A 20736-nucleotide genomic window follows, 5' to 3' on the forward strand; every position below is an offset into this window, starting at 1 on the left:
ATTGCACACAGCGTGCAGTTATCTCTGATGAGAATTATTTTGATCACAGTGAAGTACTAGTAATTTAAAGAATCAAGAGGTATCATGTCTTGTTTCCCTATGTTGTTTTCAAAATTAATTGTTCTTCCTGGGGTTCTTGGTCCTTAACGTCTATATACATTATATACAATTTTGTTTCGTCAACCGAAGTCCAAATTCAAATCCTTTGTTTTCTTTGGCCAAATTGCTCTTTATATTGTAAAGTACTATATTTCTGTTCCAAGAAATTATTTTGATTCAATGAACTCTTTGAAATCAACTCCATCTTTTATCCAAATTATATAACTTCAGTCGTTATTTACCATCTATTTTCAGATAATCATGCTCCTATCTATTGTATCAATTCATTCAAGTTTAAAGGTCGACCCCACCACTACTTTTCAAGATATTTACACCTATATACACATAGCCAGTCAATATTGGAGTAAAGATGCTTGCCTGAATTCATCATTTAGTCTATTTACAGATGTACAAATAGTTCAGCATCTTGATTATGCCCATACGGATACACTGTCCCCATTCCCAGAATCATTCTGGACTCTAGTTTCCGTAGTTGCAATGTGCGATCTCCCCCTCTCTCTGGTGGTTTACTGACCTTAATCCCTGAGTATTTCAGTAGGTTGGGATTGCTCTGATGACATTCAGCAAAATGTTTAGCCATGGGGTAATTAGGGTCCTCGTTCTTAATCGCACGTAGATGTTGGAGTATCCTCAATTTTAGTTTATTTATGGTACTTCCTATGTAGGATTTCCCACATGGGCACAATAGTCTGTAGACCACATGCTTTGATTCGCACGTTATGTGGTCCATAATTTTTTCAGATCTCCCGTTTTGCAATTTGTATTTTGTAATGTTTAGGCCATGTTCACAGGCCTTACATTTGGCGCACTTCCAAAATCCAGGTGTAGTCAACAATGAGATCTTCCTTGGTTGCCTGATTTGTAGATGACTCTGAGTGAGTATGTCACGTAAAGATGACGTCTTTCTATAGATGACACTTGGAGATGATGTTAAGTTTTCCTTCAGAGTTTCATCTAGTAATAAGATGTTCCAATTTCTCTTCAGTGCCTTCTTCAAATCGTCACTTTGGTTGTTGAAGTCCATGATCAAGCGTGTTACTCTATTTGTCTCTCCTGTTTCGATGTTCGTTCCCTTTGTTTTGCCAGTTGCTGGGACTAGGAGGTCTGTTCTCTTTTTCAAGTTCATTCTGGATTCTGCTGTTTCGATAACTTCTCTTGGGTAACCCCTTTCCCGGAATAGGTTACTTATTCTTTCAATCTCCTGTTCTAAATCCTCCGTTTCAGAGCAGTTTCTTTTTGCTCGTAACATCTGACCATAAGGAATGCTCCACTTGAGCTTTGCTGGATGCCCGCTGTTAGCATGAAGTATGCTATTACAAGATGTAGGTTTTCTATGTATCTTAGTACATAGGCGGTTGTTCTTGACAAAGGTTTCTACATCCAGAAAAATGAGATTTTTTTCACTTATGGCTGACGTAAAGTGGAGATTGCAATTGTTATTCTCCAGTGAATCAATGAAAATTTGGAGCTCTTCTTTGCTTCCGTCCCAGATGACAAACAAGTCGTCGATGAAACGACACCAGGTTTTAATTTTTGAGTGTTTTTCTTTTCTTGTTCCATGACATCATTCTCCCAGATGGCCATCAGTAGGTTCGCATATGTTGGAGCAAAAGAAGTCCCCATTGCGGTCCCCTGCTTTTGCAGGTACATGTTACCCAAGAAAAGAAATACATTGTGTGTCAGGCAGTAGGTTAGCATGTCAATCAACATTGCAGAGTGTTCTAGATGACTCACTGATCGTGTCTCCAAGGTCTTTTTAATGGCTCTTATTCCATCCTTATGGCATATCGAGGAGTAAAGAGACGATACGTCTATCGTTGCCATTAGGTAGTTTGTCTTCCACTCAATCCCTGATATTTTATTTAAAAAGTCCATTGTGTCCCTCAGATATGAAGGTAGTGAGGTTACATAGTTCATTAGGAATATATCAATAAATCTTGAAGTTGTTTCTAACAATGAACCTATGGAACTCACTATTGGTCTCCCAGGTGGTTTTACGAGAGCCTTATGTACTTTTGGTAAAAAGTAGATAGTGGCTGTAATAGGATTGTCTGTTTTTAGATAAGAGTGTTCATCAAAATCAATCAAGCATTTATCTTTCCACCCTAATAGTAGAGCATGATATTCCTCTGTCGACTCTTCCATTGGGTTGTTTTTTAGTTGTTCAAAGTGATCTTGATTGTTCAGTTGCCTTTTCGCCTCAGTGATGTAATCCGTGATGTTTTGCACCACAATATTTCCCCCCTTATCTGAGGATTTTATTATTATGGTAGGATCATTTTTAAGTTCTGACATAGCCTGATATTCTTTTGACGAGAGATTGTATGATCTTGTTTTCCATGCCTCATCTTTATTTTTTACGGATTTTCCTGAAATTCTCGTTATTTCTTCCACGATTATCTCATGGAATAGGTCGATTTTATTTCCTGGTGGTAATTGCGGACAGAACCGTGATTGTTTCTTCAATCAATCCACTTTCACCTCCACTATTTGTGGGTATTCCAGATTTATTGCAAAAGTCAATGTCCGATTGAAATGAACTTTCACTTTCTTCTCTGTTTGAGAGTATGTTTTCTTCAATAGATGTCAATGCCCTCATTGCTAGTAGGTCCTTTTGAGCAATAGAGGACACATTTCTGTCTTCCACTGGGTATTCGTGCTTCCGATGTTTTTTCTCAGAGAAGTATTTCCTCAGTTTGATTTTCCGACAAAACTTATATAGGTCAATACGTGCATTTGGTACATCAATGTTCTTATTTGGGCAATAGGATAGTCCCGTATTGAATAACTTTAAATGCATGTCAGATAATTTTTTACTTGATAAGTTGATGACCATGTTATCAGTTTTTGTTATCCTTTTTTTATTGTTACTTTTGTTTTCCTATGCCTCTCTTTGATTTTACTCCTCCTTCTGCCCCTTCTGGTTGTGGTTTTGATTGGGGCTTTGATGGTTCTCTCCCCCATGTATTTGCTCTGCCTCTTCCTCGCGTTATCATCTGGGCTAATTGCATCTCCCCACGAAAATCCAGTGGCATTGCTGTTGTTTCTTCATCTGTTGAGCTGATCTCCGAACTATCAACCACATCCGTCTGTTCTGTTCCTGCACATTTGTCCATCACGACACAACTTCTTAATGTGTCTTATTTACGAGCGAATGTGTAAATCCGCCCTTTGGCATAATCCAGCCTATCTCTCGTGAATTTATTGCTTTGCGTTTTTCCACTTCCATTTCATGTTTAGATACCTTCTTCTCCATGTTCTAAATTAACTCTTTATTTTCTTCTGATACAGGGATTTTGGCAAGTTCCAGTTCCAATGTTTCAATTACACTCATGATTTTCTCCAATTTTCTTTCAGCATGTATAATGAGTGTCCTCATGAGTTTGAAGGAGCATTAGTTTGTGTCGGTTTGCCACAGTTTGATTAAATCTGGGTCCAAATCATTCCAGGTGGGCATGATGAGTATCCTGAGCCCCCGAGGAACTCTTTTAAACTCTATATACCTATATATATGTATATCTTACTGCTAAGCAAAACCTACAAGAGTACCTGCCAAACGTAGATGACATCAGATGTGGTACTGTAAGAAATTGGGTTGTTAGATGATGGGATAAGTACTCACCACCAGGAATAACCAAAATCGATGTTGTGATGACCCATTAAAGTCACTAAATAAACCTGAACCCCTTGGTAGCTATAGCATCAAGCAAACAGGCGTAACTTAGGGGCAATGTGTAAAGTATCCATGGAGTGCTAAACAAGTAAAAATAATAAACAAAAAGACACCCAAAATGACAAAAATCCACTAATGGGAACCAGTGAAATGAATTGGAAAACTTTTAAGTTGAAATAACGCAAGAAGCCCAAAGTGCCAATGACAGTCAATGGTCGCAGTAGAACCGGATGTATGCGCAACCAGGCACTAACCCTGATAGAGGTTCATCCTTCATCCTTCTAACTTTTAGTCCTTTAAGTTCCAATCCACCACAGAAGTACACTTCTAAAGCCCTTCAGGAAGTCAGTTGAAGAAAGGCCTCTGGTAACTTGTTGTATCCCTGCAGCTTGAACAGGTCAGCCTTATGACCCTTGGAGTTTACTTCATTGTTCTGGTTACTAGCGGAAGAACAGGTCTATTCCACAAGGGCTCTTTTCAGGTTGCAGACAGCAGTTTCAGTCCTCTTCTGATCTTCCTTAGGTCTAGAAAGTGTTCTGAAGGGGGTTCCTGGAGATGTCACATTTATGTCTGGGACAAACTAGTGGGTGAGAAAGGATTCCTGGGGATGTCCTAACCAATTAGATAAAGGTTCCCAGGTCTAACCCAACCCATTTAGGGCATTTTCAAGGTGCCTGAAGTTTTCGGCCATACTAAACTTGGGCCTCGAAGGTTAGGAGCTGTGTGGCAGGTGCACTATGGTGATCCAAGTATGCTCCCACCTATAACACTAAAATCCTGCTTGAGCCAGTCTCTGTAACCACAATAACCTCAGAGAGAGAGAGAGGTTTTGTAGAACAATTTTGTTTTAGCAATCAAACAGGGAATACACAACAATAGTTTTGGCATCCCTTTTCCCTCCTTTGAATTGTGCTGCAAATATTATATATAAACACTTCATACCAGTCAAACAGGCTGTGATACTGTAATGTCAAAAAGAGTCCCACTGGGATTGGGGCCAGTCTGTCTTGGGGAGACAAAAGAAGGGCCCTGCCCAAATGTCAGCTAACATTTGCCTATGACTGGGGAGGCTTCATTGAAGTGTTTCCTAACTTTCTAATGAAAACTCCCACAGACATGTTAATCAGGATGTGATATTCAAACATGATTTGACACCTTAGTGTCAAAAAGGATCCTCACAGCCTCACCCTACATATCCTATCAGGCTCAAATGGGTCATCTCTTTCAGATCAGTCTGTTGTTTGCTCATGGAGTAAATTCGCACTATATTCACTCCTATTGAAATAATAATTACTGGCTGGAAGAAGTATGAGAGCAAAATGCACATTTAGCGTTAGGGTACTTCAGGCAGGGTAATTGTACCTTCCTAAAAGTTCCCTTCTCTAAAATATTTATCACAAATCTGACTTCACCATTGAATTGGGCAAACCTACTCTAGGATCAAGCTGGTTGACAGTCTCCTCACAGTGATTCAGTAGAGCCAGAAGCTCACTGCCTCCACAGGTAGTCATCACATAGCCTTGGTTGAGATTGCAGTAACCATCTAACTCTGAATGGTGGTACGACTTGGTTAACCCACTAGGAAAAAAAAGAACACAGGAGCCCCTATTGTGGCCTCACTGGTATGTCATGTTGACTGGTAGAAAAACACAAGGTTGTCTAGACAACATGAAAAAAGGCAAGGAGACACAGCTTCCTAAAGCCAAATAGAGGGAATCTGATCCACTGCAAAGTTGGACAGTGTTAGTCTTCTTTCCTTGGAAATGTGGAAGGAACACCAGTCCCAATTTAGTCCTCACCTTTGTGTTTGCCTCAATTATAGAGATATCAGAAAGTAAAGGTCAGCTTTGCTGTAGGGCTCAAAATAAATTATGTCTGTAAGAAAGTCCACTGGCTTCCAGCCGTAGCCAAGGTTATTCTATAATATATAAACCAATATTTTGAGCACAATAGTTGTTTGAATCCTGGTTACTTTCAGGAGAAAAACTTCAAACCGAAAACAAAGACCCTTTGTTTCTTTGATACCCATGTCTCAATTCCATTTCTGGCTTACATTTATTGGCATAGGTAACCAGCTGGCATTGGGGAAAAAAGGAGGGAATTGGAGAGGTTGTAGCCTTATGGCTAAAGCGGTCGACCTCGATGCTGGGGAGCCCGGTTCGAGTCTTGGCAGCGGCGCACAACATCCTGTGATTCTGGGCAAATTACTTAATCTCCAAGTGCCTAACAAAAAAAAATGAATCTGTAACGAAACTGGTGCTCATGTAAAACGCTCTGATACCTGATATCTTCAGGACTAGCGCAATATAAAACTCTTCAGAAGAAAATTTCATGTCCATTAGTCCGAGAGTATCTACAACCTGTGAGAATTGGACATCTTAAAATCATGAGAAATCAATCCAGGTACATTATTTTAATATTAATACACTGAATTTAAAACACCCATATTCAGAACTCTATGCTAAAAACATGAACATTTATCACAATTGACCTTCCACGCCATTAAAAAGTACTACAACGAAGCAGGGGAGATGGCACAGGCCATTGATAAAGAAAAGAGAAGAGGAAATGGATTCTGCATCTACAAACTGTCCAAAATGGGTTAAAAAAGGATGCATAGATGTGCATCTTTCTGCTGCCTTACCACACCCTTAAAAGAGGAGTGTATTAACCTCTATGAAACTGTCAAATGAGGAAAGTTTATTCTTCTTCTTGCAACTGCACATTTCTGCCACCCACATGCCCTCTACCTCCAGCTTATTCTACATACTTCTACATACATTAGTATATACTACTAATTTGTTTACTGACTGTTGACACTGATACATGCCAAAGAATAACCCCCAAGAGAGTTGGTTCTTAGTTATGTAAAACAATATGACCAGCAACTTACTGTCTGTAACATTATTCAGCTCATCGGCTTGAACTGCACAGTGGTAGTAATCTTTTCCTTTGAAACAGCTCTGTACGTTATTATCAGATTGAAAGGCGATTGGCACCCTGGCACATTATTCCAGCTGACCCCTACTTTCTGACATATATTTGATAATTTATACCAGCAAGTCCCTTACTTCCTGACATGCATTTGGCTAACTGATTTTTTTACTTTAACCTTAAACTTGACAAAACACCAGCTGGGCCATATGTTGTTTGATATATATTTATCAAAATATGCTTTAAAGCTGGATTTTGTCTTACTGGTGACAGCCCTCCACAAATTCACAACTTAACGACTAGGAAACGTACACTCTATGTCACCTCTTCCCCACAATACACTATGAGTTTCAAGACACCATACAGGTTACTCTAACTCATTAGGGTGTTGTCTTAACTTTGGTTAATTCTTCACAGAGCATTCATTGAGCAACCTGAATGCCAGTTCATACTCCAAAGAAAGCGGGGATATTTCTCTTGGGGCCAGACGTGGGTCTGTTAGGTAAACAGACCTGCATCTTTCCTTTGACGAGTGTGTGACTACAGGGAGGTGGCCCCTCGGCACGACCATGACACCTTGCTAACCCAAAGTAGGGTTTACAAATCAAACAAGAAGCCTTAGGTAGGAGAGCCATTGGCTTATCTATTCGCATGGCCTCAGTGTGGTAGAATGCATACAGCATAAATTAAGCACTAACCAAAGCTGTTTGACCCATATGGTCAAGAAATAGGTCAAAACATGATGGCAATATATATAACATAATGTACATGGATGAGTGGATAGACAATACATTGAGGTCCTCATTTATGAAAAGTGACGCATCGCTGTGAGAAAACAGCGATGCCTCACTTTTCATTGCGCCCTACTTGCGACACCAATGATGCGTCATATTTACAGTATGACGCATCATGTCGCAAGGAGTTAAAGATACGTCAATATTTCTGACGTATCTGTAGGCGCAAAAATGACGCATTGCTGGAGTGTGTCACAAAGGTGACGCAACTCCAGCAATGGGTCATTACACATGGGCTAGTCCCATGTGAAATGTGCCTGCATCAGTCTTACGCCTGCCCACTCCCCCACGGGGGAGATTGGTCACAGTTGTTGAGCTGGGAAGATGCGGGAATACAAGTGGTGGGCGACCTCTACGCGGACGGGGCACTTATCCAGTATCAGGAGTTGCAGGAGAAATTTGGGCTGCCAAGAGGGGGGTACCTTCTGCATGCTGCAGTGACTAGGGCTATACAATTGCACTGGAGGGGGGGACTGGTAGAACCACAGACGACCATGGCCTGTCAGTACACCATGATGGCAGACGGAACTTACAAGGCGGTAACATGCTTGTACTCCAGAATGCTCCGAGAAAATCTGCCACCACTGACGGTGCTGAAGGACAAATGGGAAACGGACCTTGCCAGGGAGATCCCCGAGAAGACTTGGGCCCAGCTAGTGAGACGAGCTAAGAATAGCACGAGAAATGTGCGCTTTCAACAGATCCACTTTCACGTGCTGCATAGGGCTTACATGACCCCAGGCAAAATCAGGAAGTATTTTGGAGCGGCCGACGCGGCATGCCCAAGATGCGCTTTGGGTGGGGCGGAGTTGGAACATATGCTATGGTCCTGCCCGGACCTCCGGGAATACTGGTGGGCGGTAGGCGACACTTTAAACGAAGTGACGGTAAGAACTTTGCTATATAATGTAGCGATATGCCTACTACACTGTTTTCCACACACGCCTAAAAATAAAACCACAAGCAAATTTATAGACATGGGCCTGATCATTGCTAAAAGAGAAATCACACGACACTGGAAGGCGAGAATGGGCCCCACACACAGGAGATGGGTCAACGAGTTCTTGAAGTGGGCAGCGTGTGACAGTACGCATCGCTACCAGATGGCTCGCCGTAAACTAGACGATAGAGCATTGGAGACGGCGGCGGCTTGGGAGGCATTGGTTCAAGCCTTACGAGATAGCACACTACAGGAGGATGAGGGTGACCTGGACAGGAACGAGAACGGCTCCCGCAACACACCGGGGACATCACACATCTAAGCAGACACTGACTCCTGATTGAACCCAAAATTAAGATAGTGGCGGGAACTTCGGAGTAGGTGGTGGACACAGGGGAGGGGGGGTGGGGAGGGGATGTTGGGAACAGTTAATAAATATAGGAAGATTTAATAGAGGGGAGATGGAGAAAAGCAGACATGCACATTTCCGAATGGGAGGATTACACCTGATACACCTTGCCAGGCCTCGAGTATTCTTCTATTTGTCGCCGCCCGACCTCCGGGGTGTGGGCTTACAGGCTGTGTACAGACCAGATTGGAGAAGGAAGAATGGAGGAGCTAAGGTGTAACATACATGTGACAAAACATTTGCACTAAATGTCTGCAATAAAAATTATTTTCAAAAAAAAAAATCAGTCTTTCGCCTGCCATGAGGCAGGGGTAAGATATTGCCGCATTTGCGTCCTAGAAGTGGCACAGTGAAATCTTATAGATTTCACTGCATCACTTCTACGACCCTTTCTTGCGTCGGAATGCCCCAGCATTCATTATACCTGGCGCAGGTATAATCTGACGCAGGGGTTTACACAGTTACACAGGTGGATGCATCACTTTGTAAATATGGTGCAACAAGGCTCACTTTTTACGCCGCTGGTGCGTCACAAAAAGTGACGCACCAGTGGTGCAAAAGTGACACAAGGGCTCATAAATAAACCCTTGAATATCATTTGATATCCTTATCAATTGTTCTGTTTAATCATATTCAGGTTACCCAACTACTAAAGGAAAATTTCTGTGGGATTATCTGAGGTATTGGTAAATGTGGATCCTTGTCACTATCAGTACCATTATATTAAGAACTCCCAGAATGCGGTTGAGTCTACTGTGGTGGTATGCCTACCACAGTGTGAATAAGTCCCCTATGATGAAACATGCCATGACACGAGTGGGTGAGGTGACCTACCAAATATCTGTGGATACCTGTAAGCCATTTGAAAGGGCCTAAGAATATATGCCGTCTCCATTCCATAGCACTTTTAGTGGTTTATATACTTGTTATAATGGAGGTCGTGCTAGGTTAATTCCTATCTCTCTATTGGTGTACTGATGGTGGGATATTTATCTCCCACTTCTAGGGTTGACTTTTTTTTCTTTTAGTTGCAACTTTGAGATTGGCATTGTAGACTTATTTGGTTCCACATAACATGCTTCTTAAAGATGCCCTGGATGTCACTTAAGAAAGAAATGAAGTCGCAGACTACAGTGTGAACTGATGGGACAATCGAGAACTAGGTACTGTTTGCTGTAAAGTATAGAGTAGTCTGCTATGGCCTCTTAATTTTATCCAATTAGTCTAACTAGACTGTCTGGCTGTTTCCATACCATTACATGTTTTCCTCTCTTGGAAGACATGTTCAGATGAACTGACTCCAATGGATACAGCATTATTCTTTGTGAAACCTGCTGAGTGAAAGTACATGATCCCAGAAGAGGCGATTCTTTAATTTGGGAAATACTACACCTTAACATCATGATGACCCTAAGTAAGTTGTTCAGTCCTCATCATTAATTCAATGTCCCAAAGAACTTCAATACTCCACTTATAATAATACACCCCTTGCCTTGCTCACAGGTACCAGCCAATCCCAATACATAGAACAATAGTAGTAATAAGTTGACATGTTAGTCACATCAGGAGAAATGCTGCTAAGATAATAGTTAAAAAATGGACATGCACAATTTTTCTTTAACACATGCTTAGTGATGTATAAGTTAATTAAATACTCAAATATTTAATTTTCAACTTTGAAAAATCGCAATGTTCCCTTTACACCAAAAAGAGTAAAATGTGCATCAACTGACAAACGAAAGGGAAGATAAGGTCTTATTTCTAAAATGTTCTTTGTAGAGGAGCTATAACTTTTTACAAAACTTTAGACTGCTGAATGATTTGAATAAATTAATTATGTAGCCTATCAAATCTTTCAGATTCCTCTCAGAATGATATCCCAATCACATATAATTGGGATAATCCATCATTTGAATACCTGGGTCATGTGAGTCCTAATAGTTAATTGGGAATCTGGGTAAAGCGGTCCTCTCAGGGCAATAAAATACATATCAACAACTTCCGAATGAGAGCTGTGACAGTAAACTAGAACTATAACTTTCAGTCTCTTTCAATCCTTTACTTGTATGTTGTGTAATGCACTATGAAAGAGTTGTCACACCACACACAATTGGAGCACCGCTTCATTGCAACAGGGGCGGACAAAACCTAGTTTGAGGATGAAAGCATATTCGGAGATGAGGCATTTCTAATGTTCTATGGCCGTGATCCCATCATCAGTAAAACATAGCTAATTGCTTCAAGGGCATGTGTATTTCAATTCACCTGATGCATTAACATAAATAATTGTAACAGCTACAAGCAAGGTTGAATTTGGGGTGATCCCAGCACTTGTACCTTGTTTCCAACAGCTCAAAATAGAATCTTCTAAACAGATTCAGCCCTGGTTTTCTTCACTATCAATGTGTTCAGCATTTGAGAAGTCATTTGCTCTACTGCTTATTAGCTCATCAGACTTAGGGATATATATATCTATATTGTAAATGTAGTGTGATGTGATGGTCCAACGATGAATGAACTCTTAGTTGTAGCATCCCAACATGCCAGCATTATTCTCTCATATTTTTCTTCTGAGAAGGAAGCGGGTGATTAACCCTCTGATCAATATCCTATCCTGTTGCTCAAGAACATCATATGCTTTGAGCACTCAAAGTGTCTCCATGCCTACAAGATCACAGCTACAGAGTTTTACTCAACCAGATCTGCAGTGCTTGACACCCTATCTCAATCATTTCTCAAGGTATATTTCACAAACAAACTAATGGTGCCTCTTATCAGGGATCTAATGGTACCTCGTACCCAGTGTTCCACAATAGCCTCCCAAGAGCTTCCAGTGTGTTTTCAATCAATGCTCTGATGATGCTTCTCAGTCTTAAGATATGTAGTGCTTAGAAGAGTATCTCGTCCAATGCTGCATAATCTTGAAACCTATTAGACCGCTGAGGAAGGTGCCAAGAATATATTTTATAGTATACTTTATAGCCCTCTGTCATTAAGTTCTGCAATTTGTCCGGTCTGAATAAACCCCTTATGAAAATAAATTCAGCAGCAGCATCTCAGTATCATTCACAAGTACAGCATTTCCTTCAATATCAACACAATCGGAGCTACATGGACATCAACCACTGAACCATGACATATGGATGGCACTGTGGATGGTGGCCAATAATACTGCCTTCTAATAATCAGTCAAAACGTGCTGGAAACATATGATTATACCTTTTCTATGTGGAATCCTTGCAGTGTTATATCCTTTATACATCTCCTTAGAAACCCAATTGGAGCGATATTACAGTAGTGTTGGATCTCATGAATCACAGCAGTCGTGTAGGGCATCTTTTTCCGATCATTGTATTGGATGACCTGTGAATCTCCAAGGACAGCATCCAGCTCCTTCTGGACTTTATCTATAGAGAGACATTAATAATTATAAAATGTTATTCTCTCTGAAGAACAGGAAGATAGTCAACTGTTACTTGGTGAAACTGAACTAAGGATCTTTGGGTAGTATCCCTTGTTTCTCCTGATCTTGGACAGCACGCACAAAGGAAATACTAATATACGTCTGATGGAGCAAAGGCAAATTTGCCAACAATAGGGCGGATGAAGTTGAAATGTTAGATATAAATATAACATTATCGAAAACAGAAAGCCAAATGAGCATCAAGGAAACAGACTATGACCTATTAACCAAACCATCTTGGCCATAACCAAGTTCCACATTACCCATTAAATTTTTGGGAACATGCCCATTCAGAACAATATATCTCAATTTGCCAATAAAAACCTGAGACAGAATGTACAACACAATAGGATAACCACACATTCACCGATATATCCAAAATCTAAACCATGAATGAATCCTGAAAGCCACAAAAATTCTAACGCAATATGGGATGCACACTCAATATTATTTCTTTTAGCTTCTCCAGCCCGGTTGGAAGAAACTCTACTGCTCAATGTGTTGAACTCATCAGGTAAGCTAACCAATTATTGGCTATTTAGTTTAATGATATCATTAATTAAGTTCTTATACAATCCCGCAACAGAAATGAAATATTTTTAGGGACCATAGCACGAGCTGTACTGCTGAAGATGTATAATTTTGAATATCGTTTTGTATTAGAAGATTTAGTATTTACATATTATTCTAGTCCTCTTTACCCAATGGCTTTCTAAGCTTTAATTTCAGTATGTGGGTCAGTCGATAAGCCTAGAGATTTCACTGATTTGGGTAAAGATTGAGAAAAACTATCACTGTAAAGATCAGTGGGCAAGTCATTGCACAGAGTGGCATCCATTGGGTAATGAATGAGGATGAACTCTGTTTTTTATGAATTTAGTTTTGGAAGGTTTTAGGACTATAAGTTTTGAATGTCAGGCAAACTGTTTTTCAGAATTCTTAAGTTTTGGATGGAAAAGATGTTTAACTATGATTGAGTGTGGTGGGCACACTATGGGACCACCCTGCTGACACACCGCAAAACCTGTCTGCGGTATTCGCAAAAGGCATTTAGTAGTAGTAAAGTTTGGATTCTTAACTTTACTACTACTAAATGCAATTTATAAATACCAAAAGTCGTAAAGTTAGGATTTTGTCTCAGTTTTCTAGTATGCCTTCTGTGAATACCAAAAGTAGTAAGTTTAGGATTTTATCTCAGATTAGTTCTGGGAATCCGCCCAAAAGACTGGTACATAGCAAGACTAATAACAAATATGAGACTTACTGAATGTTGAGGGATAAACTGCTAAACAGAAGGTCAGATGGGCACAGAGGGATATTAAAGAAAAAAATGAGAAAAAGAAAAAGCAAAAGCAAACAACGAATAGTGAAAAAGAGAAAAACATAAGGATCAAATGAAAGAGGGTAAAAGGAAATAGAGACATTTGTAAAAAACACAAATTATGGAATCAGCACCCATCAGGAAGTATCACTCATAATGGTAAATGTCCTTCAATCTGAAATTATAGTCCACTTCAAATGAACAGGTCCGAACTTGATCACGGTAGTTTTTCAATTCTTTATTGTAGTTTTCACACAGTAGAAAAATATTCCAATTCACAGCAGGTTTATTTCTTTTTCTTTTTTTAGCCTTTAGCCAACGCGTTTCGTCTCAGAAATGAGACTTCTTCAGGGCTAAAATTAAAATATACAAAAACTCCTATTAATACACATCTATAGACAAAAATTCAAAGTTTCTTTTCACACAAAGAAATATTGACATAACTGTAAATCAAAGATTCACAAGTATATGCTATACTAGTCCGAGTTATGCAAAAAGTAGTGTCATTTTAAAAACCATAACATCTTTATATTTAAAAAGTTGCTGTTTCAAGACATGATTGGCTTACTGCACATAACCTTACATGTCAAATCCGTATAAACATTAGAATGAGCATTGGTTGTGAGAAATACAAAAACACAACTTATTTGTAAAAAGGAAATCAGCCACATATCAAAAAACCATACCCCAGAAACCTGTCTTTATGGAGTATAGTGTGAGTTGCACAATTTTTCTAGATCATGTGTCGATTGAAAAGGTCTGGAAATATACATAGGTCATATTAGGATAATGATTATACCACATGTTTATAAAAGTTAATGATTCGATGCTAATAAACAGAGAAATGGTAAGCCTCATCTTCCAATGTTTAAATTATTCAATTCATACTGAAAACGAGTAACATTAACTTGATGTTCTGGAAAATAGAAATTTTTATATATATATATATATATATCTTTAGTCTGTGTTGTTCAATATTTTATTTGAACAATAACTACATGGTGAAATTTTAGTGAATATGTAAAAGAACTCGGCATTGTTAAGAAAATATAGACAGCCCGTAAGCTACAAAAACTATTATCCCAGCAGTTTTGTCTGTAGTGACAGAAAGGCAAAAATGCCCAATGCTATATCTAAATAGTATTTAGACACAAATACCTGTTATTTCTGATGAATATTCAGAAGGGACTGTAGAAAAGACAGAAAAGAATATATGCATATATCTATTAGTGAATGATCATAAGAATAAGGCTTAATACTGACAGTAACTCTCAAGAGATTTTACTTCAGGCTTTGATTTGACATTTTATCTTCTGAATTGATATCTGTATCACTAATCATGTGTAATTCTCCAAACACACAAAGGAGAGATGACACAAGTTTAAATCATCTTATTATATAGTATTGAACAACTCGATTTCGAAAAAAGAGTTGAATTTGATTAAAATCTATCTCATAGAGCTACCCAAAGACCATCACAAACTATCTAACATCGGGTAACCTATTGCCAGTTTCTACAAAATAACCTGATATATTGGAAGACATATGTTGATCAAAAAAATCAGATTCCGAAAAATATTTTCTGTACCCATTTTCTATATAGAGCGACGAACTGTCTTAAAAATCAAACAAAACTTGATCTATTACATGGCATTATCGTCTAAAAACGTGATTGAATACCACCGTCGTGGTGTTTCAAGACGAGTATTCACACTGATCAAACCGAGAACCCCATAAGTTGTCGGACATCTTGAAACGGTGTGTTAACTAACCAACTTAACCCTTCAAGTATAAAGAACACAAATAACAAGGTTTCACCGAGTGAAGGAATGAAGCTAGACATAATATAAAGTATAAGAACACCAATTAAATTAGGAATCTATTCCAGGCAACGAAAAGGCAGAGCCCGTAGTAAAGCTTACCCAGAAAGACGGCATGGTAGCCAGCAACAAAAACGACCAGTAGAGATTCTGTGATGACGAACAACTGACTGAAAAGTCTATGGTTTATATAGGCAAACAAATGAGTAGATTGAGAACACCTGTAAAGCACTAATTTCGGATTACGAAAAACCGGAAATGCCTTTCCATACAGGTAGGAGAAGCGAAACTGGCAGCCATCTTCAAATGTCCGTTTGGATACGTATTTACACTGCGTTTAACACAAATGAAACCCTAAAAAGGGTTTATATCAAGCAGAAATACAAAAAATGTGTATCCCTTGAGGTGAAACCGGTTGGAACACCAAATATAGAGTTCGTATAATATCGAACTATCCAAAATAAATCCAAATGTAATGGTGCAAAAACTCTTCCAATCCTCTTATCAAACCACCATATGTGCGAAATAACTGTATATTGATGAAATAGGGGCTCTACGATAACTATTAGGTTCGGAAAGTCTGAAGAACAACATACCATCCGAATCCATTTGGGGCCCGGACCTGTCTTTCGGATGATTGTAGTAAAATAATCAGGCGACCATAGTGTACTAACAAATAATAAATTGGCAGAAATAGTTCATTACTGCAAATCCCAAAACCGTGCAAAAAATTTTTTTATAAATGGGGAAAAATAAATAATCGAATTGAGGGATAATTTTCGAACCCATCTATCTGGTGCCCCCTAAAATTACAGAATAAGCGGCTGTATATCTTATAGTATTTAAATAGAATTATAAAAGTGTGATATGTATGAAAAATGACGTTTCTAAAAGTCCTATAATAATAGTTAGAATAATCGGGCGGCCATTTTGTGCTGGCTATGAGAACTTGTAAAAGAGTTGGTTAATTATTGAAAAACAGAAGACGGCCAAAGAGATACATAAACGAGCAATGTAGTTGAGATACAATCACTAGAAAAGTATATCCAATACTCCATAAAGAGGGTTACCAGATCTACTACTTGGATAAAAGATGGTAATAAAGCCTATTAGCAAATACTTCCATGGATTTTGCTAAAGATGTAACTCTATATATTAGTATATTTAAATCTCTTAACAGAAGTCTTATGTATAAGGAGAGAGACAAAGATAGTTTCTCTGAGTGCGTGATAAACTAGTTCCTAGAATAAACAGCTTTTAACCCAATATATTCCATACTCGATACATATCAAAAGAGAATCCTTGTTCATACATGTAATTTTTTTTGATTGCAAGATCAGAAAATGGAAAAAAAAAAAAATTCATTTCAAACCCAAACATTTGTGCTTGCCCAATGAACACATTATTGTAAAAATTATTTCTATTGGTAGTGCCATTTTCACAGGGAATTTATAAATATTGAATAACAAATTCCATTTCAAAGCGACAAACACAGTATACAATTGTATTCATCTAAACAGAAGCAAAACACTGATAAATGAGCAATCTCAAAGAAAATGATGAAATTCATTATTTTGATTTATCCCATACTGGACACTCCTCAAACGACAAATCCATCTGGATTCCAATTGTCTCAGCTCACGTTCTCGATTCCCACCTCTGAGATTAGTCTTTAAATGTTCAATAGCATGGAATGTAACTGACCTGTCATTAGTGTGTTCAGTGCAGATGTGATTGGCCATAGGGTACCTCAAATCTCCATTTTTGATAGCCCTTAGATGTTCCTGTACGCGTATTTTCAGACAGCGAATGCTACTTCCCACATAGGTCTTATCACATGAGCATTGAATTAGATATATAGTGAAAGTGGTGTTACAATTGATAAATTCTCTAATCTCATAGTTTTTCGAGCCATTGTATGCAAAGTGGGTGATCTTATTTATACCAAACTGACAGATACAACACCCTCCACAGACAAAAAAACCTTTGGGTTTCTCAGGCCACCACGATTTCTTCTTAGTGGTGGATCTGACGTAGCTAGGACACAACTTATCTTTAAGAGTTGGTCCTCTTCTGTATACCACCTTTGGCCTATCAGATATTACGTCATTGGGAATGCTTTCTGATTTAAGAAGATGCCAGTTCTTACGTAGAATGTTAAACACATGGTTACTGTAGGAATTGTATTGGGTAATGAAGGGTACATGGGCAAGTTGTGTTGATTTAGGCTTTTTAACAGCAGCAGCGCTTACAATTTTTGTTCTATCCAGAGTGCGAGCCCGCAACTCGGCTTTTTTGAGACAGTTCATATCATATCCCCTTCTCTTGAAATTGTGTTTGATCTGGGATATGTTTTTGATGAAATCACAGTCCCTGCTACAATTTCGTCTTGCACGTACCATTTCACCATAAGGAATCGCCCTTATGGTAGATTGGGGATGTGCGCTTGTGGCATGTAACACACTGTTACACGCCGTGGATTTTTTAAACACATCGCTGTGGATTCTCTCTTCATAAACATACAGTTTTAGATCAAGAAAGTCAATTTCCTTGGCAGAATATTTAATCGTCAATTTTACATTGAAAGCATTGCTATTTAGATAGTTAAAGTAGGCCATCAGATCATTCACTGGGCCATTCCAAATTAAGATAATGTCATCTATGTAACGTGCATAGAATATCATTTGGTCACACCAATTTTTGGCTCTTGGGCCCCAGACGTGCTCCACCTCAAACAACCCCATAAAGAGGTTGGCGTAGGATGGGGCAAATCTGGAGCCCATCGCTGTACCCCGTTTGTGTATGTACCACTCGCCATTGCTCAGGAAGGCATTATTCATGAGAATAAGTTCAGCCATTTCCAACAGCATGAAAGTATGCTCTATTCTACTGCAATCACGTTTGAATAGAAAATGTTTGAGTGCACGTATTCCTTGCTTTTGTTCAATGCACGTGTACAAACTTTCAACATCCATAGTGACAAAAAGTAATTGGGAATCCTGCCATGCAAAATCTTCTAATTTACAAAGAAGATCGCCACTGTCTCGTGGGTAGGATGGAAGGTTTTGTACAAAAGGTTTAATATATGTATCAACAAATTCCGAAAGGTGTTCAGTCGGACCACCATTACCGGAAATAATAGGTCTTCCGGGGGGGAAAAATTCCCCCTTTATGAATTTTCGGTAATATGTACAAACATGGGAATCTGGATTGGTGTGCTTGTAGATATCGGTACTCATGGTCAGATAACAAGCAAGATTCATGCCATTCGTAGAGTTTTGCATTGATTAAGGTCTCTATTTCAGATGTTGGGTTCTGTTTCAGTTTGTTATAGCAATTTGTATCAGAAAGTTGTCTATTGATTTCATCCAAATAGTCATTTTTATTCATTAGAACAACACTTCCCCCCTTGTCCGCCTCTTTTATCACTAAATTTGCATCATTTCTAAGGTCAGTGATTAGTGTCCAATCACTCTTTGATAAATTGGTGTGATGTCTACATTTTTGCGTTTTGAGGTGATCATCCTCCAGTTTGTAAAGATCCAAACTGACTCTATTAAAGAACTCGTCAATGAGAGAGTCTCTGGTTTGTGGAGGTATGAATTTGGAAGCCATGCGTAAACCACTGTCTGTGCTACAGTCTTCATAGTAGCCCAACAGATTAGTGAAATCAATAACATTTCCAATTTCATCCTCATCGTAGAGGGTAGCTAGCATATGAGAATGATGGATATCACTGATGCTTGGTGCATCCAAGGTAGGGATTGATTTTGACACAGGAGGCAAAGGAGGATGTTCAGCAAAATATTTTTTTATTTTCAATTTTCTTGTAAATTTGAAAAGGTCGACATGTATGTTGTCAAAATTACATTTCTCAGTTGGACAAAAATTTAACCCCTTACATAATACATTTCGTTCTTTATCAGTCAGAACCCTGGTTGATAAATTTACAACACTAATATCATTTACAACAGAATCCTCATCAAAATTAGTTTCTACAGAATTACTCTGACACCCTATTTCTTCTGGGCTGTGTTCTGTTCTCTTGCTTTTGTTCCTGCCCTTGTATTTTGTGCCACCCCGCCTTGTTCTTGGTTTTGATATTGCTTTCGATTGCCTAGGCGAAATCTTTGTACCTCCCGTAAAAAATCAGACGACGTATTATCCATAGTCATAGCACTAGTACCTTCACCTGGGTCACTTTCCAAGGAAGACAAAGAAGTATTGCTAGAGGAGGCACTGGTGCTCTTTTTGTCACTTTTCTCCGGTATTTTCTTATCCACATCATCATATTTACGTATCTTTCTTTGTTTTTTCTCTTTTAAATACAATTGATAGTATTTAAAAGAGTAAAAAAACAAAGAAAGATACGTAGAGATGATGGCGATTACAAAAAAGGCCGCATCTTTACCTTCTCTCGTAAATATGATGATGTGGATAAGAAAATACCGGAGAAAAGTGACAAAAAGAGCATACATGTCGACCTTTTCAAATTTACAAGAAAATTGAAAATAAAAAAATATTTTGCTGAACATCCTCCTTTGCCTCCTGTGTCAAAATCAATCCCTACCTTGGATGCACCAAGCATCAGTGATATCCATCATTCTCATATGCTAGCTACCCTCTACGATGAGGATGAAATTGGAAATGTTATTGATTTCACTAATCTGTTGGGCTACTATGAAGACTGTAGCACAGACAGTGGTTTACGCATGGCTTCCAAATTCATACCTCCACAAACCAGAGACTCTGTCATTGACGAGTTCTTTAATAGAGTCAGTTTGGATCTTTAGAAACTGGAGGATGATCACCTCAAAACGCAAAATGTAGACATCACACCAATTTATCAAAGAGTGATTGGACACTAATCACTGACCTTAGAAATGATGCAAATTTAGTGATAAAAGAGGCGGACAAGGGGGGAAGTGTTGTTCTAATGAATAAAAATGACTATTTGGATGAAATCAATAGACAACTTTCTGATACAAATTGCTATAACAAACTGAAACAGAACCCAACATCTGAAATAGAGACCTTAATCAATGCAAAACTCTACGAATGGCATGAATCTTGCTTGTTATCTGACCATGAGTACCGATATCTACAAGCACACCAATCCAGATTCCCATGTTTGTACATTTTACCGAAAATTCATAAAGGGGGAATTTTTCCCCCTGGAAGACCTATTATTTCCGGTAATGGTGGTCCGACTGAACACCTTTCGGAATTTGTTGATACATATATTAAACCTTTTGTACAAAA

General features: G+C 38.7%; 1 protein-coding gene across 1 annotated transcript in view; it reads right to left on the reverse strand.

The window, feature by feature from the left end:
* The window catches only part of LOC144790783 (cytochrome P450 2J6-like), a 158099-nt gene that overhangs the window by 16824 nt on the left and 120539 nt on the right, over nt 1–20736 (reverse strand). The window contains exon 7 of the mRNA XM_078665474.1: nt 12090–12277. Coding sequence (XP_078521600.1) covers nt 12090–12277 — 188 coding nt within the window. The remainder of the gene's footprint in view (nt 1–12089; nt 12278–20736) is intronic.

This window comes from Lissotriton helveticus, chromosome 11, assembly GCF_964261635.1.
Source record: "Lissotriton helveticus chromosome 11, aLisHel1.1, whole genome shotgun sequence".
Taxonomy (NCBI): domain Eukaryota; kingdom Metazoa; phylum Chordata; class Amphibia; order Caudata; family Salamandridae; genus Lissotriton; species Lissotriton helveticus.